General features: G+C 43.6%; 1 protein-coding gene across 3 annotated transcripts in view; it reads left to right on the plus strand.

Moving 5' to 3' along the window:
- The first annotated feature begins 12,199 nt into the window (after window positions 1-12,199).
- TFAP4 (transcription factor AP-4) overlaps window positions 12,200-23,017 on the plus strand; it is a 38,544-nt gene continuing 27,726 nt past the window's right edge. For all 3 annotated transcript variants that reach the window (XM_068246721.1, XM_068246724.1, XM_068246722.1), the window contains exon 1: window positions 12,200-12,312. In XM_068246721.1, the coding sequence (XP_068102822.1) occupies window positions 12,218-12,312 (95 nt within the window). In that variant the 5' untranslated portion in view covers window positions 12,200-12,217. The remainder of the gene's footprint in view (window positions 12,313-23,017) is intronic.

A 23,017-nucleotide genomic window follows, 5' to 3' on the forward strand; every position in this document is an offset into this window, starting at 1 on the left:
GAAAATAATCGTAACGGGGCAGCGTTGTCAGAAAATAATCGTAATGTGGAAGCGTTTCACCAGAAAATACACGTAATCCGAGCAGAGGGAAAGAGTAGAGAGGGAGAGGCAGCATAAGATGTAAGAGGGGGGTAGAGGAACAGAGAGGGGGAGGGATAGACAGCATAAGATGGAAGAGGGTGCAGAGAAACAGAAGGGAGATGGAGAGACAGCATAAGATGGTAGAGACAGCATAAGATGGAAGAGGGGGCAGAGGAACAGAGAGGGGAGAGGGAGAGACAGCACAGCACTAAAGCACAGGTTTACAGCTTTACCAGCCTACAGCCTAACCAGCCTTCAAAGAAAACTCTAATATCAAAAGAGCAGGGCACATTCTAGCAGTTATAACAGTAATGGGAGTCTGCACACAGGACAGGAAGTGTTCTTAGCAGCCTGCCTGCATACCTTCTCTTCTGCCTGTGCATGCAGCTTATCATCTCTGGAGTAGTGATGGGTCGTTCGCAAACGAGCTGGCTCTAAGAGCCGGCTCTTTGCTGCGAACGACAAGAGCCGGTTCTCAATTTTGAAAGAGCCAATGCCTCAGCCGCCCCACAGAGCTCTGCTTTGCTCTGCAATAAAGGGCGCTGAGGCATGTTGGGAGATGTAGTCCTCCTCTTGCAGCTTGTAGGAGTGTATGGGGCGGAGCAGAGCAGTAGCAGGAGGGATTGCCCCAGTCAGAGAAGCAGTCTGGAATTGTCATGGAGACAGGGGCGGGGCTTTTACTCCGATTCTGAGTGGTGTTTAGTGATATTTAATGAAGAGCCGATTCAGAGCCATGGGAGCCGATTCTCTGAAAAGAGCCGGAATTCCCATCACTACTCTGGAGCAGAAACGTCCCTTCTCCCAGGCTGTGTTGCTGTCTTGTGCAGGGGCGGGGCTCCAACACGGACACATCACATTCTCCTCTCTGTGACTGCATCTGTCCCCTGGCTGTCTCGCTCCAGTGTCTGTGTGCAGCCAGTGACACAGGTGTGGGGTCAGACTGTCGGGGGCATAAGCTGGCTGGCCGCTGGCTCCTGGTTTGACTGGAGTGGGGTGGAGTTAAAGGCTGGGCCACACGAGGTAAACACTTTACCTGTGTGGCTACTGAGAAGAAGGGGCACGGCTTTAAAGAAGGAGCCTGGCAGAGAAGAGCAGTATTGATTGCTCTATTGGCTGGGGAGAAGTGGAGGTGGAGGCACTGCTGAGCACATGGTAGCGTGCCGAGCGCCGGGGACTGAGTCGGGAGGTAATATAATAAAAAAAACAAAAAAACATGGTTACGGTAGCAGCGGCGGGGGAATGCGCCTCACCACCTCATGGCGCCTCACCACCTCATGGCGCCCCAGGCAACCGCCTATACTTGCCTGGTGGGTGAGACGCCCCTGCCTGCGGCAAAACAAGGGCTTTAGACCCCCCAAATCCTGGGGCAAACATTTGAAAGTCGTGGATTTTGCTGCCCTGGGAGGCAGAGCTTAGCGCTGTAGCTTTGCCTCTACTGAAGTCAATCTGCACATGGATCTCTGCCTCTCCCCGCCCCTCTTAGTGAAGGAAGACCTAGAGGGCCGGAGAGAGGCGGTGATTGGCAGAGATTGACTTCAGTAGAGGCAGAGCTAAACCGCTAAGCTCTGCCTCTACCAGGAAGCGCTTCCCGATTATATAAAATATATATAAAGCCCTCATTTTGCCGCAGGAGTGCGGCGTTTCAGGCTTTCAGCACAGGTAATATTGCTTTACATATAGCAGATACAAATAATTATTTTATTAGGCTTCAGACTCTTTTCAAGTGAAAGGATACCCTCATAAGTCAGGTTGCAAAGTATGCAAACACCAATTAAGGCCTAAGAAGGAAGACCAACCATTGCTCTGACTCAGGTCCCAGGATCTTTGGAACTCAATAGGTTGCACTCCTAATTAGCTCTTGTGGTTATAAAAACAACAAAAACCTTAAAACTACAACCTCCCAACCAAGGTGCTTAAAAGATAAACTGCTTGGTAGAGGCGCCCATAATATATAAAATAGTTTAAAAAAAAACACTTAAAAATAGAGGAATTGTTAACCTACCTCTCTCAAAGATACACACTAGGCATTTGTGTTGAAAATTATTTTAGATTTATTGTACAAAAAACACAAGGACAATGTATTTCGCGGGTCTGTCCACTTCTTCTGGTCAATAATAGAAAGGTACCAAACAGCTAGGGTATATCGGACTCGACCAGTGAAACACATAGTCACTGTGGTCTTTGTTCAATAAAACGTAAATCATTTCCACCACAAACACCATGGGCCCAATCCAATTTACTTTTTCGTTGGACATAATTTTTCATCTTCTGTTTAAAATAATTTTTCAGCACTCTACAATTGAAAAAGCACCAAAAAGTAGGTGAAGAAGTACTATCAAAATTATTCGGAGTATTTTCCTGCTTTCTGTTGGCTTGAATGGCATTTTAGGGCCGTTCTCACTGGGGCGATTGCCACCAATCGCCAAAGCGCTAGTGCAATACTGACCCAATGGCAATGATCTCACTGCCGCGATTGGCATCGACCACTGGCGATTTGCAGCAATCGTAAAAAACGGTGCATGCAGCATTTTTCTGTGATTCAAGAGCAATCGTGATACAGTGGTTCAAAAGCGCTAATCGCGATCGCTCAAAAATCGCGAGTGTAATCGCGGTAAATAACCTGCGCAAAATGCTAGTGCTAAGCCCCCAGCGTATTGTGCTTTTAAGTGAGAATGGGCCCTTACTGGTGAGATGTGAAAACATCACCTAGGAGAAAACTTAGAAGAAAAAGTGAATTGGATCGAGCCCCTACTGTTATTATCACCATAAATGCCTAGTGTGTAGCTTCGAGAGAAGTGAGTCAAAAATTCCTCTCTTTTTTGAAACATTTTTTACCTATTTTATATATTTTATGTGCCTCCACCCAGCAGTTTATCTTTTAATATAATCTACTGTAGATGATGACTTAATAGTTTGCAATTTTACGCTCAGGAACTTTATTCTTAAATTGTTAAACTAGTTCCAAGCACAAGGTTTCACAAAGTGGTGTACCCCTTCCCATATTTACTTGTTAGAAAGTTAGCCTTTCAGGGATACCCTTCTTATTCCTAATCATCCTAATAGATGATCTACCTTTTTTGTTTTAAAACTATGCTTTTCCAATCTTTTGTTGCCTCATCCCAACTTTATTGAAATACACTGCTGGCATCAAAATAAACAAATATATACAGTAAAACCTGCATTATCCAGAACTCAGGCAACCAGAAAAAAAATCCTGGCCTTGGATACAAGAGTCTACTTTTCTGTTTCAATAAATTTTATTGAAGGCGTAAAATAGCAATACAGTTGAGGATAACATTTAAACAAGAATAAAATAGCTTTTGTTGTACATTTTAAACATCAATTGGCTTAAAGGAATGATGACAATATTAATTAGAACATCTACAAATGTACCGCAATATTGGTAGAAAAGGAATTGAAAAAGCTTTTATGTTACATTTTTGCTAGACTTGTGAAGATGTGTGGTGGTAGTCGAGATTTATGTCATCAAAATAGCGTAGAACTGATATATTAGGGTGTATCCCAGAAGGAGTAGGGTCAGGGTGATAGAGTTATCAGGCTTATAGAGCATATTATCTTAAGCAGGAAGTAAAGAGACTGTTTACACTTTCTATTGGCGCGGGTTTTGGGGTTGACTCCTATGCCTGAGAGTAGGATGTTGTCTTTGGAAAGTTTACGGGCGGTTTTCTGTGTTGTTAATCTAGGGAGCCATTTTAATTAGACTGATTGTTTAATTTGTTTATAAGTGACAGAATCTTGGAAATCATACCACGTTGCCCAGATCAGTGTGATTTTGTCAGCTTTGTTGTGAGCTATTAAGATGGCCTCCTCTATCTCTTTGACTCGTTCAACTCTCTGAATCCATTGAAGAGCGGTTGGGATTGAGGGAGATTTCCACATGCCTGGGATAAGAGCCCGGGCAGCATTAATCAGATGGGGGATGGAGGTTTTTTTTTAATAGTTTTTAAGGTTGTCTGAGGAGGCATGTAATAAGAAGGTTTCAGGTTTAAGTTGAAGAGATCCACAAGTTATTGTATTTATCAACTCGTGTATTTTCAACCAGAGTGGGCGAATTTTGGGGCAATCCCAAGCTATGTGTATCAAATCAGCATTGTTTTGTTGGCATCTCCAGCAGGAGTTGGAAGAGGAAGGGAATATTTTCTGCAACTTAGCCGGGGTTCAGTACCATGAGGTGAGGAATTTATAATTTTGTTCTTGAGCGTAGATATTCAGGGAAGTTTTGTGTGCTTTAAGGAATAGCTGTTCCCATTGGTCATCGGTAAATTCTTTTCTTAAAACTTGGTGCCATTCTTTTTGGAAAGGGAGAAGAGTTCGGGTGTCAACTGGGCTGTGGAGATTGTATAGCCAGGACACTGTATGTCGGTGTGGACCTGGGGAGTTACATTTTTGGTCAAAAGGTGTGTACAATTTTTTGAGGGCGGGGACAATTTTCCTAGATTTAAGAAAGTGTGAAAAGTGCCTATATTTCTAACCGGAGATCGGAGTGGGAGAAGTCAAAGGCCTCGATTCATAAAGCATTCCCGCATGCGGAAATGCTGAAAACAGCTCACTTTACCGACCACATAGCAAAATTTGTATTCATAAAGGCTTTTTCCGCATGAAAAGCCGACATTCGCGAGCAGAGTGATAAATCACGCCTTGCGCGGTGATTATCTTAAGAAAAGTAACAAATGTCAATTTATGAAGATTAGAGGAAGCGGTATGCAGACGGGGATTACTGCTACCTCTGATGTGGCGAGAAGCGTGCGGAATACATTGCAGTGAATGGGACAGACCTCCCAAGCAGCAGCAGAGACAACACCGCACGGAGGGACTCGGCCAGCTTCTCCTGTTTCCGCATGCGTACCGACAGCCTAACGCCAGCCTCCAGCGGAATATCTCCGCACTCCTATCACAACTAGAAACATTTTTATGAATGACCACCCAGAAGGCTGAAATACCGACACCGGTGTTTCCCCGCTCGAATTTACCTTACCGACAGCACTTTTATGAATCGAGGCCAAAGTTTTACACGAATCGTAATCTATCAATGTGGCTTGGTGAATAAAGTCTCCTAAACGTGGGATTTGGTGAGGAGTCCAACCCTTTAGGAAGTCTTTATCCAGTCCAGGTGGAAAATTAGGATTATGCAGAATCGGGGTCATTGGGCCTAGCTGATGAGATATAGCTTAGTGTTTACAGGTAGAATTAAATGCTTTAATTGTTGCATTAATTATCGGGTGTTGGGAGCCCTTTGCTTGTGGTGCTAGATCAAGGTTCCAGGGGAGACCTGTCAAGTCTGGTCCAACAAAGGCCTGTTCAAGTTTGACCCAGTCTTTTGTTTCAGCATGTGCCGACCAATCAATGATTCTAGAGAGCTGAGCAGCCATGTGGTAGGTTTTGAAATTAGGAAGGCCAATTCCTCCGTCTGGTTTTAAATGTCTCAGAACGTTAACGGCTATGCGGGGTTTTCTTTTAGCCCAAATAAATTGGTGGAGTTGCTTGTGAATATCGTTAAAGAATGAAGAGGGTAGTTGTATTGGTAGCGCTTGGCTGATGCAGAGGAATTTTGGTAGAGCGGTCATTTTGGCAGCTGCTACTCTGCCAAACCAAGAAAGGGATGGGAGGCTGTTCCACTTTTCGAACTGTTTAGAGAGGTTCTGAGCTAGTGGCGCAAAGTTAAGCTTAAAAAGATTTTCTAGATTGGTTGGAAGTTTTATACCCAGGTAGGTTATTGACTCTGGTTCCCATCCAAAGGAAAATGACGCTTTGCAGGCTTCTAAAGTCTGTGGATTCAAAGTTATGTTAAGAGCACATGACTTTGAGTAGTTAATTTTCAGGTTTGAGATGTGACCAAATACATTAGCATTCACAAGATTGGGAAGAGACGTTGTAGGTTCGGTTATGAAGAATAATAAATCGTCAGCGAATGCTGCGATCTTGTATTCCTTACCCTGTATTGTGACTCCCCTAATGCTGTTGTTCGCTCTGACCATGTTCAGGAAGGGTTCCAGAGTCAATATATATAGTAGGGGTGATAGGGGGCAACCTTGCCGTGTTCCATTCTTCAGCTGGAAAGATTCTGAGAGGGTACCATTAGCCAGATCTCTACCGTTAGGATTGGAGTACATTAGAGCGAGCCAAGACATCATGGAGGGGCCTAGTGCCAGGTTGGACAGGACCGCAAACATGTAGTCCCATGCCACTCTGTCAAAGGCCTTCTCGGCATCCGTGGAGAGGAACATGCCCTCCACGGAATGCCGAGAAAGCCAAGAGTGTATCCCCACCGCTTTGTAAGTATTGTCACGTGCCTCTCTACCGAACACAAATCCCACCTGGTCTTTCCCCACTTTATCCTGCACGATTTCCTGGAGGCGCATGGCCAATATTCTCGCTAATATCTTTACATCAAGATTCAGCAGGGATATTGGCCGGTAGCTTTGGCATAGGGTAGGGTCCTTGCCACTTTTGGGAACGATAGTAATGTATGCTTCCAAAAATTGACTAGAAGGGACAGTTCCAGCGGGTAGTTTATTGAAAGCTTTTGTGAAGGCTGGGGCTAAAATGGGTGAGTAGGTTTTATAGTACTGGGAGGTTAGACCATCTGGGCCTGGACTTTTACCTGGTTTTTGAGATTTCACAGCAGAGAAATATTCTGAGGATGAGATTTCCTTATCTAGTTCTTTGGCTATCTCTGGATCAACAGGAGTAAGACCATAGTTAGAGAGGAATTTGGTTATTTCAATTTCCCTTTCATCTGTGCCGGTATGATTGGAATTCAGGTTGTAGAACTGTGAATAGTAAGAGCGAAAAGTTTTAGCTATATCTGGGTAGGAGTGATGGAGTTTACCAGAGCTGTATTTAATTTTGTGGATTTGGCGGAGGCTTGTTTCTTTCGAAGGAGTCTAGCTAGCAAGGGGCCTGTTTTGTTTGCATACTCATAGAATAAATTCGTTTGCAACATAAATTTCCTTCTGCTATCTCTGTGGAGAAGGTTTAGTAGTTCCTCTCTAAGAAGAGTTAACTCATGTAGTGTGGATTGTAGAAGGGATTGCTTGTGTTGGTGTTCTAAAGCTTGGATTCTAGAAGTCAGATGTAGGTAATTTGCCATTTTTTCTTTTTTCTTTCTAGCTCCTATTCGTATGAGTTCGCCTCCGATAACTACCTTGTGCGCCTCCCATGTTGTCAAGGGAGAGACCTCAGGGTTTGAATTTTGTTTAAAGTAGTTAGTCAATGATTTGGATATTGAGTCGCGTGTCTCATCATCTGTTAAAAGTTGAGGGTTTAAGCTCCAATGGAACTGTCCCTGTCTGGGTATTGGAAGTGTTAAATTCAAGTAGACAGGAGCATGGTCTGAGATGTCAATATTGCCTATCGAAGCACTACGTATCGCCTCAAGATCAGGCTGGGAGAGAAAGAGGTCATCTATTCTTGAATATCTTTGGTTGGGGTTTGAGAAATGTGTGTAGTCACGTCCTTTAGGATGGAGAAGGCGCCAAGTGTCTATCAGTAACAATTCCTTAAGCTTTAATTTAAGAGCTCAAAGGGCTTTATAAGGACTGAGTGTCCTGTTGACGTGTCTATTAAGAGTAAAAGAGGGATATTTAAATCGCCTCCAAAGATAATCATTCCTTTAGCAAAAGATTGCAAGGAGTTTAAAGTTTTTATGAAGTAGCTAACTTGTCCAGTATTTGGTGCATAAACGTTGGCAATAGTGACATCTCTTGATTCAATAGATCCCTTAACAAAAATAAAACGACCATCCGGGTCAATCATAATATCTTGTTTCTGAAAAGAACAAATCTTGTGGACAAGGATGGAGACACCCTTAGACTTGGAGTTTGGAGAAGTAGCATAATAGTGAGACACATAATTCTTGGTGGACATTCTAGGGATGGAGTCTGATCTAAAGTGTGTCTCCTGTAGGAGGGCCAGTGATATATTTTCTTTATGCAATTTGTCAAAAAGAAGGGCTCGCTTTTGGGGGGTATTAAGTCCGTGAACATTGAAAGAGCATATCTTCCAGGACATCAACCCTGAGTGGGGTTGGTAAGTAGGAGGAGTCATTTGGATATGGAAGTGTAAAAACAGTAGTATGTAGATAAACCCTTTTAATAGGGTATAGAAAAGCTGGGATATTAAATGCATTCGGATCAGTCAGTTATATAAAAGTCACTGACTGAGCACTAAGTCCGAGAGGGTTCAGTGATGCGGTCCGTGGACACACACACTGAGTGGGGTAGGAAGTTGGAACAAGCTACAGGGAGTGAAGAGCTTTTGCCAACCACCTAACCCTATGGCCTAAAGCTAATTATGCAGAAGTTACATTGATTATTATAGGAGAAAAACATAAAACGGATAACCATTAAACATATAAAAATTTTCCAGTATCAACTGTAGCTTAACTCCGAGTATCCTAATAGATCCACGTTTCATTAATGCTACTGACGGGGAAGGGTGTGTGGGAATAAACAAAGTAGTTAAAGATCAATAAACATCAACAGTAAGCTCAGAAGAAGTCTCCATTCCTTACGCAGTGATATATTAGTTACCATAGGTGTGTTTAAAGTATAAGCATCAGGCAGTTAACCTAGGTGGGAGAAATTTTTTTGTTAGAGCATGGTCCATTGCAAACGAGATGCTTGAGTGATGCTGCAAGTGATTTAAAGGGACAGCTAGCCATTTGGGTCAGAATAGGCCCCTGGTAAAAAGTTCGGACGCGTAATGAAAAGTCTTGGGGGGAGTTTGTACATCTTCATAAGGCCTCTTGCACACTGCAAGCGATTCCGATTCAGATTCCGCTTTTTAATCAGTTTTTACATCCGATTCAGATTCTGATTTGCAGTTTGCTCCCTGCACACTACAAATCGGAATCTGAATCGGATGTAAAAACTGATTAAAAAGCGGAATCTGAATCGGAATCGCGTGCAGTGTGCAAGAGGCCTAACACATTTTACTGCACTCAATGAAATGCAAATCAGTTGCTATCTTTTATTTAAGGTTATTTTTTCGATTTTCCTTTTGATGTGCTATCTGCCACTGTTAAAATAAACCTACCATTGAAATGATACTGTTCTGAGACTTTTCATTTCTTTGTCATTGGACAAACTTACAAAATCAGTGAGGGGTCAAATAATTATTTCCTCCACTGTATATATTTATATATATATACCGTATATCAGTTTCACCATTTGATATGATGCCTTCATAGTATTTCCAATTAAATATAAGGTTTACATGACTTGCAAATCGTCTGTATCTGATTAGATTGCTTTCATCTGTCAATGTGTAGACTGGATTTCAGAAAGCTAGTATTATTAAAACTTTTCAAAGTCACCTTTTAAAATGAATATTTTTTTTACATTATAAATCTATATATTATTTTTTTACAAATGCATATTTCTCTTAGGAAACAAGCTATTAAAGGACTACTATCATGAAAAAAATTAAAATTTAAAATACATGTGAACACATACAAATAAGTACTCTGCTTCCTCAGTAAAATGAGCCATATATTACTTCTCTCCTATGTTGCTGTCATTTACAATAAGTAGTAGAAATCTGACAGAACTGACAGGTTTTGGGCTAGTCCATCTCTTCATGGGGGATTATCAGCATGGCCTTTATTCTTTATACAGACACTCCCTGAAAAGGATTTATACAAAGATGCTGGCCAGCCTGCCTGCTCGCTTCAAACTTTTTTGGCAGTTGGACGGAGCAACTGCCATTCATTAAGTGCTTTTGAAAATAAAGAAAACCCTGAGAATCCCCCATGAATAGATGGGCTAATCCAAAACCTGCCTGTAATGTCAGATTTCTACAACCTACTGTAAGTGACGGCAACATAGGAGAAAAGTAATGTATGTCTCATTTTACTGTGGGAGAAATGTACTTCTTATATGTATGTGTTTACATATAATTAAAATGTTACGATTATTCGTGATAGTGGTCCTTTAATAAACCAGTTTCTTTGCTGATTTTTCATCAATACAAATTTAAACAAATTCATCTTGCTCATGAAAAGGAAAAAAAATGTTATGTCATTCTTTTCCCACTTTTGTATCTGGAAATTATCTCTTGGAATATTTATATCTCATACAGCCCTGAGTCAAAGCTGGGAATTGACTCAGTGATAGCCAGTCTGTTCAGGCATTGTCACACACAGCACTTCCATGTTCTTATATCATCAACACAGCGTTCCCTATAATGGAGCACTGCCAAAAATGACATCATACTATCGCTGCTGGCAGCTAAGTGACGCTGTAACTCATGAGGTGTGTACATTTCAGCTGTAAGCTTTTGGGCATTTCTCTAATAATAATAAACACAGACACACAATTTACCAATGACAAGGGGGAAAAAAATCCATCATTTTTTTAAGGCATGGAGACACATTTTTTTTTTTCTATGATCCCAATTTAGGCAGAATGGATGTTTTGCTCATGCTGGTGTTTTTGTTCTGTGCAGATTTGATCCATTAAAGACAAGGGCCTCAATTCACGGAGCATTATCAAACGTTTATCAAACACTTTATCAAACGTTTGATAATGTACCTCATGGATAAAATCTCATTTTAAATTCACTAAGGTGTTATATATTTATCGAATGTTTTACCGATAAAACGTTCAACAAATATATAACACCTTAGTGAGATTTTACCCATGAGGTAAATTATCAAACGTTTGATAAAGTGTTTGATAAACGTTTGATAATGGTCCATGAATTGAGGCCAAGGTGTCTTTCCGATCCATTAAAGACATTTTATCTTTTTATGAATTATATTACATAATTATAGACCGATCTGATCTATTAGCAGGGCCGGCAGTACAATAGTAAAAAATGGGCAATTGCCCCAGAGCCTATAGGGGCCCCTAGGTGTCCCTCCCCATCTTAACTGTTGCTCCCCAGGGACTCTGCAGAGTCTTTGGCAGAATAGCGTCTCATTTGTGCTGGCGGGCAGGTGAGACACTACACTGACATAGACACTGCAGAGGTCCTAGGGAGCAGTTAAGTTGGAAGGTGATTGGGGGAGGGTCAGCAGCCAGCTCAGGGGCCCAGGAGGGAAATTTGGCTGCCACAAAAGGCCCCTAATGACGCTTTTTGGTCAGGGTGTATCTGTTGGGGGGGGGGGGGGGGGCAGGCTAATTTTGCCCTAGGGCCCAATTGTTACTTGAACCGGCCCTATCTATTGCGTAGATATATTTTAAATATATATATTTTAGTCTCTTTCAATGCAACTCTAAATGACTGCTGCTTCCTGCAATCCAATGGAGCACATGGTAATCACATTTTTTATTTTTTTTTGTTCACATAACAAGCAGACCTTGATCTGTGAATGCGTGATTGGCCTGCAGCAGCAATGCCCCGCAGTAGGCCTCGCTGGCAGTGCAGGGGTTAGGAGGGGAGATGATGCAGGCAAGTGAACATGTGCTCTTTTCTCCTTTCTTCTCCTTCCTTCCCTTGCTCTCCTCTCTCTTGCCAAGCTGTCAGCTGATGGGACTGATCACCCAAGCGTGGCGCATGCAGCCAGATCACTTCTCATCCTCCCATTCAAGCATCCTGCTCCCCCCGCCCCCCCTCTCCCCCACGTGCAGGCGTTCTAACCCCTTCTAAAAATACCCCCGGCCTCCCCAGCACAGCATGCGCGCGGCGGATCTGCCCGGCGCTGCCCTTTCCCCGCTGCAGCAGGCCATGCAACGCCTTGCAAATAGTCCTTTGTTTACATGCAATGCCTTACTCTGCGGAAGAAGGGCTGGGATTTGGCTGGGGGTGGAAGAGAGAGAGAGGAGAGAGAGGGGGGGGGGGGTGCGGGGTGTAGGGGGAGGGGAGCTGTTTCTGATCTCTCACCAGCTGTTTCCCGCCTTGAAACAGACATCAGCTGCAAACACACTCACATTGAGAGGCAGAACACAAGGAGAGAGACAGACACCTCCCCCTGATCATCTGGGACATCCTACACACACACACTACACCATTGATCTCCTGCATGCACCATCACCTAATCAATAAGGCTGATCACCGGCAAAGCTGAAGGAGGAAGAGAAATAAAGGGGGGAAGAGCTGCTGGAAGGGGGGGAGGGAGGGGGTGCACGTTTGATTGTTTTTTTTGGGGGGCCGGAGGTTGGTCCTCCTGCTGATGGCTATGGAGTATTTCATGATGCCCGCGCAGAAAGTACCCTCCCTGCAGCACTTCAGGAAGACGGAGAAAGAAGTCATTGGGGGGCTGTGCAGGTAGGTGCTCGTTGTTTTGCTCTTGCACATGGCTGGGGGGTGCGTGTTCTGCACGCTGCAGATCTCCTTAGATCACCTTGCAGACAGCAAGGGAAGGGAGGCGGGGAAGGAAGGGAGATCAGCTGTGCTCGTACACGAGACGCAGGGGCTCTATTCTGCCCCCAAACCCCCGCATCACAGGAGGGGGGCTTCTTAGGGGACCGGACGGCTGGCTACAAGCGGTCAAAAGGGGGTTTTAAAGGGCGCAGGGGAAGGTTTGTCAGTTGCAAACAGACCCACGTGGTGGCCCGGCCATGCTGCAGAGCTGGAGCAGGAGAGCATGCGAGCTCTGCCTATACACAGCTACTGGGAGCAAGGCGAAGCCAACTGCCCCTCTGGGCGGGAGAGCCAGGGGGGGGGGGGGGGCATTTAAATCCCAATCTGAATGTCGCCTGCTAAAAAAGAAAAAACAGCGCTCACACCCCCTCCTGCGCAATCAGCTGATTTCACAGCATTTCCATTGCAATGGAAGCAGCAGTAGCTGCACCTGGGGAGGCGGCAGTGGTGGTGATTGCTCAAACAAGCCAGGCTGATCAGGCTTCATTAGGAGGGGTTAATTAGGCGTGTTAACTTATCATGATCACTGATGAAGAATCTGGGCCAATAGTGTACTACAAGTTCCAGCAAGCCCATGATCGGTCATGCTTGTACATACCATGCAATTTCCTGTCAGATCGATGGGTCGAATTGATAATTTCCGAAAGGTCCGAAAAGCTTTCCGATTGATTTTGTACATAAGTGATCGGTATATATATATATATATATATATATATATATATATATATATATATATATATATATATATATATAGTCAATAGACTGGTCTCACTTTATGGAGATGGCAATCCAGCAAGTATGACATTACCATGTATTTTGTATTGTTAATGTGGCTCTTTTTCACAGGGAAGGGGTCACTTTGCTATATCCATACTGCATAAAGTCTCTGCAAGCAATACATGAATGACCAGTTACCCGTTTGCGGCAATCACCATAAAAAGAATGGAAAATAATGTATAATAATTTGTTGTTTCACATGTTGTTCTACCTATGGCTATCTTTTTTTCCCTTTTCCTATATGGAGTAAAATTGGAGCTGTAAAGAATAGCAGCCTTTCTGTTTCCTCTTTTCCCATAAGCCAAGAAATCTGATGGCTACAGGCAACACTTTCACTTTTGTCCAACAATTATTAAATGAGTTCCAAGGTCATGTTATTGTGTCGCATGCTGTGCATCTCTCTATAGTTTGCACTGGGTACTAATACCACCATGTGGTTGTGTTAATGGGTGGGAGGGAGAATTGAAGCTTTGTAGTCTTGTGAGGGTACTAGGGAGGCACACCTGGCTGCAGGCCTCCTGCTGTTCATGAATGGGAACCAATACACAACTAGTTGAAATACCTGCATGTTCACATACAACATCCTATCATCCCATTCCAAGTGTAATTGGAAGGAGGGCAGCCAGCTTAACAACTATTCAAGTTGATCCTCACCTGGTCATCAGTATACCTGCCTATTGGGACAAAGGTCATATTATTACATGACCATACATTATACTGCTATTTGTTATAAAGGAATTTGATGTTACTTTTTTTTTTATTGTGTCTTCTGTAAAGCTTATTTGTCAGAACAGATATAAACGTAATTGCAGCTCATAACTGATGCGCCTCTTAGCCACATAATTATTTATTAGCATTTACCTTCATGTTTAAGGCAAATTTGCAGTCATATGACTAGCGTTTCTGGCCATTGCACCACAGGTAAAGTTCTGCATCACAGCCTATTGACGTAGCACTCCCATGATCTTCTATAGAGCCAAAGGGGGTGTGTTCTGACTTCGCCTGCACATCAGTGTTTTGGCGGAAGTCCCCAGTAATAGCCACATGATAACCAGTTAGGGTTTAGAATTAAGCCCCTTTTCCGCCGATGGCTGAACTGTGCGCTTGTCAGGCAGTTCATGCAGACGGCAATGAGTGCCTTTCATGATGTTGGTTGTGAGTGTGGCCTTGCTCAGGGCCTCTCCAGTAGTTGTGGTGAGCGCTAGCAAGCGCCCAGCCAGAGCATGGGAGAAGCTGACAGGTGGTGAATTCACCGCCCTTAGCCTCCCATAGAAAAGGAGGCACTAGTCTACTTCAGGGGAAATTCCACTGAAGTGATTGGGTGGACAGCATCCTCTCAAACTTTTAGGTTTCAGATAGGTTGTAGTAAACTACGCCCACACCATTCGGCCAATTACAACAATTCCCATTATAGAGAGTGCTGTGATTGGAGGACTGTTCCCTATGAGGTTCCCAGGTAGACTAGTGCCGAAAAGCAGCTCAAAGGTACTCCTAAGCAGTGATGAGTAGTTCATGGCAACCAGAAATTGATTAGCTTGCTGCAAAAGTCCGATTCATCCCCTGCCAATTCTGTTTCATGTTAAACTAGAATTTACATAATTATTTTGTCATAGTCACAAGTTCTCCTAACATTCAGAGTTCCACTGACCCAGGAAGGGGAATCAATTCATCCAATGTTTTAGCTAGTTCATTGTACCTACCCTTCGGTGGGTGACAACTTGGTTTGGTCTATGCAAATTTTTCGAGTCAGTGAAAATTTTTGATTGAAACTTTTTTTATGACTACCATGAGAAAAAATTGTATTAAAAAAGCAAAGGCGTATAATCAGCCACTAGGCTAAAATGACAGGTTACCTTCATGCCCAGAATTCTAAATCCAGCTCTAGGATGTAAAGTTTTGGAAAGTGGGAAAAGAGGCTAGACCGCCTCCAGCAACTTATTCTTGTTGGGGAGATGTTACATTGCTTCCTTGTCCCCAAGCAGTTTGTGGTTCCTGGAAACTACAAGTGAGAGACAGGACTAATATCTTGATAGGGGTTCAAACTCTTCCCAACTTTATAGAAACACTTTGTATTGCTACATACGCAGTTTAGACATTTATCACCCAAACGTTCTGGAATGATTGCTGTTCATCTGCTGTCCAAGCTGCGTGTTCTGCTCTGTGGAGAGGTGAGTATATGGAAAAGCACTAGGCCGCGGCAACTTCTAGATATACTTCTACAAAAACCAATAGGAGTCTGGTAAGAGGCTGAGCTATACTCAAGGCCAGTGATGTCATGGAACAACTACACACTTTAGATTTTTGGCTGAAATTATCGCAAATGATAATTTCGGGCCAAGGAAAATCTAAAGGGTGTATGAAGTCTTAACACTTTTCACACAATTGAAAACTAAAATAATGTTTAGTGTTGGAGTTGGGCTACAAGAATGAAGGGATAAATCAGTTCTGATTGTGGGCATAGGCCAGTGGTTACCAAACTTTTTGGGATTATTATTATTTATTAGATTTATATAGCGCCAACATATTACGCAGCGCTGTACAATAAATAAGGTTACAGACAATGATAACAGGGGTGACAGAACAATACAGGTAATAGACAATAGATACAACAATACAGGTAATAGCAAAAAGATACACAACACAATGCAGACAGTAGTACAATGCCAGATCATAAACTGGAGTGGTAGTGGTAACAAGTTCCAAATTCTGGGTAAAGTGCACACAGTCATGTATGATACACAAGGGGAGAGGGCCCTGCCAAAGGCTTACAATCTAGAGGGAGGGGTTGGTGACACAAAAAGAGGGATGAAGGCACCCTTGGTGGCTTTGAAATTTTCTCAAGGCACCCCTCAGCAGAAACAATAACCGAAATGCCGTTATGACCCTTATCAGGTGACAACCCACTCCAAGTAGCTAGTGATGCTTATTAGGCACCACGATTCCTCTCATATTCAACTTCAACCATGGTTGCGGGGACTAAAGGTTAACTAGCAGGTAATGCAGCCACATTGTATATCAATGTGCAGTTGCATTAACTGATGGTATTGCATAAAGGATTGGGATGCATGCCGAGGCACCCCTGAAAGGTAGCCGAGGCGCACCAGGGTGCTGTGGCACCCAGTTTGAGAACCCCTGGCATAGGCAATGCCACTTGATTGGGCTTGACCCGTTGGTTGGCTGGTAGGACACTTCTCTGTTTACTTTGTTGAAAAATGTTTCTGTAATCTGAGCAATTCAAATTGGCTGATTGGTGAGCGGCTTAAACCACTACACCACTGTATACATGACAACATAGTTCCATCTCTGAGAATGTTGCAGTCATCGGCTACTTTGACACAAATGTTTGTTTGTGTCTTTCTGGATATTGGAGATTATTCGTACATGAATGCTCATGTTCCTTGTAGTTTGGAAATAGAAAGCGTACTGTAATCCAAAAACTGCTTCTGTTATTTTTCACTACCACGATAAAATCGTATTAGTTGGAAATAGTTGATTTTACATGGGCTGTCCGTTCTAATGCATTTTATGTTTGCTGAAAACCATTGGAAGTATTTAAGTGGGATCTGTCCTTACGGCTACTTAACACGACATGCGCTGTGTCAGCGCGTCTGTTGCTCTCAGACGTTATGCTGCTCTATGCAACGTTGCACCACACGGCGCACTGATGCATCTGTTTTTGCGTACAGCTGATGCATTGTAATTCCGCTGAAAACCGCATACGATCGGTGCGGTAATGGTAGGTTCAGAGTGGACCTTGCATTCCCTGTAACAGCTAGAACGCAATGGGAAAGTGGAGCCGCAAGTCGCTTGCAGTGAAGCATACAGTAAATAAAAGGTATGCTTTACTGGTAACGCATGTTTATGGTAAGGCACTTACGATGTCGTTATACTGCAATGCACCCACTGCACTGTGAATGTCGCATAAGTGGTGCATTACAAAGCAGCCGTTATGCCGCAGCCGCACCACCGTGAACGATATGTTGACGCAAAACCTTCGGTGTAAACTTAGCGCCCTTGCCATTGTGTCACTACTGACAGTTATTTAGTATTTCTAGTGTATGAAGTTGTATGGCTGTTTGAAGGAATCAGGCACATTGTTATTCCTGTATTTAGATTATAGAGGCAGTAGTTTCTGCTTGTTGCATTATAGGGCCATTATTATTTTCACGCATTATAAGAATAGTGGTATTGTATGCTGAGGGCATTGTTCTTCCTTTGTATTATAAGCACATTGTTGTGCCTCGCATTATAGTGAATTGTCTGAGGCACGTGTACTGAGCACAGCTGTGCGGCACCTCCCTCCTCCTCCTCACCCCCGCATCTGCCCCATTCCGCGCTGCTGGAGGCATGAATGCGGGGCTCAGAGGAGGCTCGTGTCCATAGCCTCTCCGTAAAGGCGGCTATGCCGTGTTTTGTTAGTCTAATCACGCCACGAGGCCCCCACTCGTGACCTTGCTGGCTGTGTGGAAATGAAGGGGGGGTAGAGCGACGCAGACAGGCCTGGCCGTGACTGTGCAGCCCGCCTGGAGTAGGAGTGTCGGAGCGCACGGTGCTGCAGGGAATTGTAGTTGGGCGGAGCGGGGGACGCCGGGAGATGTAGTCCGAGCCTGGCCATGCTTTCCTCTCCCAGCACAAAGCGTGGTGCGGGAGCAGGTCACGTGATGCAGTGTTTTCCAGCTCGTGGCGTAGTTAGCTTGTAGAGATGGGAAGTTCGGATCTTTTCAATGATCCGGATGATTCGAATCGGATCATTGAAAAGATCCGGATCTTTGATCCGAATCTCGGATCATTTTACTACCGAAGCATTAGGGGTGAGATGACTAGCAGGACAGGTCTTTCCCTGCTGTGGACAGGAGAAGGGGAGGGGGGGTGGACACACAGAGAGAAGGGGAGAAGATGGACAGAGGGCAAGGAGTGGACAGAGAAGGGAGGAGGGACGAGCAGAGAGCAGAAATGTTTGTGCACACAATACCCACATGCTGCAATCATTCTGCTTTACATGTATTTCACCTATATGCTCATCTGTGTACTTTCCATGCAAACGTCGCACAGTGAAAGAAAGCATTCCCAGAAGATAAGTGCAGCTGTTTAGTGCCGAGTGCAGGAGGATCATATTGCCCAGCAATCACAGTGCCTGCAAAGTTACTGAGCTGTGCTGAGCTGAGCCAAAAAGCTTCCAATGTGATCACTGTGCAGCACTACGGAACAGCCAGCCTATAATGGGCAGCACGTTATAGCCAGTATGTGTGCTCTACACATATCTGGCAGTGGCACCCATGTCCCCTCTCTCTCATCTACCTGTCCCTGCAAGGCTGGCTCCCCTCCAACAGAGCGATCCATCGCAGCTCTGCTTCCAGGACCCCGCTGCCCGCTGAGAGGGGGCGTGTCGCTCCTGGCCCCGCCCCTTTTGCGATCCGAATCACTCATTTTGATGATTCGGATGATCGACTCATAAAATAGATTCGGATCAAAGATCCGAATCGTTCATGATCCGGACAACACTATTAGCTTGTGGAGTGTGTGCCAGGCAGGGGCTGGCTGGCTGCTTCCCTGACTGAGAATGCTGGATGTTATGTAATTCAGTGTTTAGTGATCTCACACAACACTCCTCACTACCTACCTGTGTTCTTACGCGGTGGTAGTACCTTTTATCTTACCAATACCACCTCTTCTCCAACTTTCAAAAACTCATATGAAGTTGGTGACAGCTTAGTAAATAAGTGTTATGTAGCACCTGAAATTTAAGCTACATTTTAGAGCATATGTATATACATTTTAAAGTTTATAATATTGTAAAAAAAAAAAAAAAAACAATTTCATTAGTTTCTGAGGTCTGTGAAATTACAGAGCTCCTAGAAAACAAAATTACAGCTAACTTTTGAGTTGGCGGTTAGTGGACCTGACTTGTGAAAAATTAATATAAAGCCTGAATGCAGCAAGTTAGAATAATGGGATCAGTGTCTATTTTATTTATCTTATTGTTTAGCAAAGCACAGAAAAAATACCCCTTAGGGCTGGTGCAAAACAAGAGTGGTTCTGAGCGTTTTTTTAAAATGGGGGGGGGGGGGGGGGGGCAACCACTTGGCTAATAAATGTGAATTGCATAATGCACACCAGAGCGTTTTTTTTTTTTTTTTGCCCCCAAAAGCAAACTTGGGTCCTACAGCATTTTTGTGGTTTCTAAGGCGTTTCAGCCTCAATATAAAGTATAGGAAAGTCGAAAATCGCTCTGAAAGGTGCTAGATCAGAGCAATTTTCCAGGCGTTTTTGTTACAGAAGCTGTTCAGTTACAGCTTTACTGTAACAAAATATAAAATCTGCTACACAAATACGCTCCAAAAAACTCTGTGTAGAAAATCTCTTTAAACATGCCTAGAATCGCTCTGAAAAACAGCTTCAAAAACCGCTAGCATTTGCCAATCGGCTAGCGGTTTTTTGGTGTACACTGGCCATCGTTTTTTCCCTGGGAGTTAGAGCTCTCTGTGCGCATTGCATGTGAACGCACTGACCATACAATTAAATTGTGTTCTTATCACTACATTAAAATGGACCACGCTATCAAAATGCACTTTCTACCGTGCGTTTCTGGATAACGTGTGAAAACACAGATGTTGCATAGCAATTCTTAATGCTATTAATAATGTGCACTTTTATAACGCGGGCATTTCGCAACAGTGTGACCTGAACCAAAAACATTTTTTTTTTTGTTTCGACCTCTATTGTAGCTGGTAACTTTTTAGAAGGATACTTTTTTACAAGTTTTGAATTAGGAATATTATTCAGTCCCTCACAGACTCATTTTATAGTTGTCTCTACCCACAGCATGTGATAACAGCGAAACATGACACGGCCATTTTTCCTGATATGTATTTCCTCATACAGTATATGCATGTCTGTGTGTAAAACCCACACAATCTGAAACCAGGTGGCTTGTCTTTTATTTATTTTTGAATTCTTCCTGAAATGCGTAATATGTATAACGTACAGTTTGATTATATTTGTGGTGAAAATAGCAGGTAAAATTGATTTTGTTTTTCTTACAGAACGCATACATTAGTTACGTTTTGGCATGCATGATTTTAAAGTGAACCTGAACTTTGGCGCAGGACAGAAGTAAAACAGAGAAATGTATTTAGAGAGTTAAGCTTGTGTAATTCCCCCTCATTTGTGACTGATCACCAGTGTAGTTTAATCTCTCAACTGTGTCAGCTAGCTGACTCAGGAGAGCAGCTAATTTGTAAACACAGGAAGTTAACCCTATGTCTGCTTCAATGAAACATTGCAGATTTATTGCAGGATTTTTATCTAGTGTATTAAAGAAATGTTTTTTTCTGTAAAGGTTATTACTCTGTTGCTTGTCTTTTAGAGCAGAGGTGAAGTTGAGTTTAGGTCCACTTTAGTATTGTAAGATTTAGGTAAGGCACTGATAACAGTGGTCAGTTGCATTGCAGAATAATTCTGCATGTCAACTCGCTGCCCATACAATTCTATGGGCCTGTTCACAGACAATTTACCTACAATCAGTGTACAGAAGGCCATGCAGTTCTATGGGGAGGGGAGAAGGAAAGAACAAGCAGGTGCACAACTGCCGAGGATTAGAGAAGCAATGTTTTCTTTAGGCTAGGTCAGTTGCATAGCGCACACGTTATAATGTATTATAATGACTGTGAACTGCAGTGGAGACTGAACATAGACTTAAAGAGGAACTCCAGCCAAAATAATGTAATAAAAAAAAAAGTGCTTCATTTTTACATTAATTTTGTATAAATGATTTAGTCAGTGTTTACCCATTGTAAAAGCTTTCCTCTCCCTGATTTACATTCTGACATTTATCACATGGTGACATTTTTACTGATTGCAGGTGATGTCAATGTAAGTAGCTGCTGCTTGCTTTTTGGGCAGTTGGAAACAGCTGTAAACAGCTATTTCCCACAATGCAACGAGGTTCACAGACAGGAAACTGCCAGGACCATGGTCCTCACAGTTTCCTGTGGGAGGGTGTTCACCACAATATCAGCCATACGGAGCCCTCTGATGATTCATTTGTGAAAAGGAAAAGCTTTCTCATGGGAAAAGGGGGTATCGGCTACTGATTGGGATGAAGTTCAATTCTTGGTCACGGTTTCTCTTTTAAGTAGGGGGGTAGGGGGAAAAAGAGTTGAACTTACCTGGGGCTTCTAATGGTCCTCCGCAGACGTCCTGTCCCCACGCAGCCACTCATCCATGCTCCGGCCCCCACCGCCAGTTCACTTCCGGAATTTGCGACTTTAAAGTCGGAAAACCACTGCAACTGCACCGCCGCATCCTTGCTCCCGCTGACGTCACCAGGAGTGTATTGCGCAGGCCCAACGGTCTGCACATTACACTCCTGGTGACGTCAGCGGGAGCAAGAACATGGCTGCACAGGTGCAGTGGTTTTCTGACTTTAAAATCGGAAATTCCAGAAGTGACCTCGAGGCGGGGCCGGAGCATGGGTGAGTGGCTGCGCAGGCACAGGATGTCCTGAGGGGGAACATTAGAAGCCCCGGGTAAGTTCAACTATTTTTCCCCCGATTCCCCCTACAGTATTCCTTTAAAGTGTACCAGAGATCAAAAATAATAAAAGATTCATACATACCTGGGGTTTCCTCCAGCCCCATAGGCGCGGATCACTCCCACGCCGCCGTCCTCCGCTACCTGCAGCTCCGGTACTGTGTCCTGTAACTTCTTCCAGTTTCAGCCAGTCTGTGAAAGAGGAAGCGTGCTCTCTACATATATCTCCGGAGAGTTACATAGAGAGCGCACTTCACTTGCACTGACTGGCTGAAGTAACGGAACCTGGTACTGGAGGACAGCGGCGTGGGAGTGATCTGTGCCCTGTAGGCAGAGATTAGCCGAGAATGAGTGCATGGATGCGCACGCATCCCTGCTGAGTTACGGAGCTCGGCTCCATAAACAGCCTGCCAGCCGTGATCAGAGCTGGCAGGCTGTAAGGAAAAGAAACTGCTGTTTTTTTTTTTTATTTGTACAGCGCTGCACTGTACTGGGGACAACCTTATCACTTGGCTCTCCCCTGGAGTGGCTCATAACGTGATCCCTCTCATAGGCTGATGCCTATGTGAAGTAATCGCTTTACTGGACCTCGGAGGGACAGAGAGGGAAATAAAAAAAAAAAAAAAAACATTTTAATCAGGGCTGTGGAGTCGGTACAAAAATTATCCGAATCCTACTCCTCAGTTTATGAAAACTCCGACTCCAGGTACCCAAAATTGCTCCGACTCCTCGATTCCGGCTCCTTAGTCTAATACTTACCAGGGCTGTGGATTTGGTACAAAAATTATCCGACTTCGACTCAGTTTATGAAACTTCCAATTCCGACTCCAGGTACCAAAAATTGCTCCGACACTTCGACTCCACAGCCCTGATTTTAATTAAAAAAAATACTTTTTCAATTAATAAAAATTCAGATCCCACCAACAGAAAGCTCTGTTGGTGGGCAGAAAAGGAGGTATGATTCATCTGGTTGCTAAGTTGTATGGCTGTGCAGTAAACTGTTAAAGCAGTGGCCTGAATTGTAAAATAAAAAAAAAAATAGCCTGGTCACTAGGGGGGTGTAAGCCTGTGGTTAATGTAACTTCACTATTAAAATTGCTTATATGCTTATATTTTACAATATTTATTTTTAACAATTTAGTCAGTGGTTGCCCATTAAAATCTCTCTTTACGCTCATTTACAATCTTAAACTTATCACAGGTGGCAACATCTTTACTCCAGGCAGATGCATCACTGTGGAATTTTTGTTGTATGTTCCGAAGTGAGCAGAAACACCACCTGGTTTCCCTGAGTACACTG

Source organism: Hyperolius riggenbachi, chromosome 7, assembly GCF_040937935.1.
Source record: "Hyperolius riggenbachi isolate aHypRig1 chromosome 7, aHypRig1.pri, whole genome shotgun sequence".
NCBI lineage: Eukaryota > Metazoa > Chordata > Amphibia > Anura > Hyperoliidae > Hyperolius > Hyperolius riggenbachi.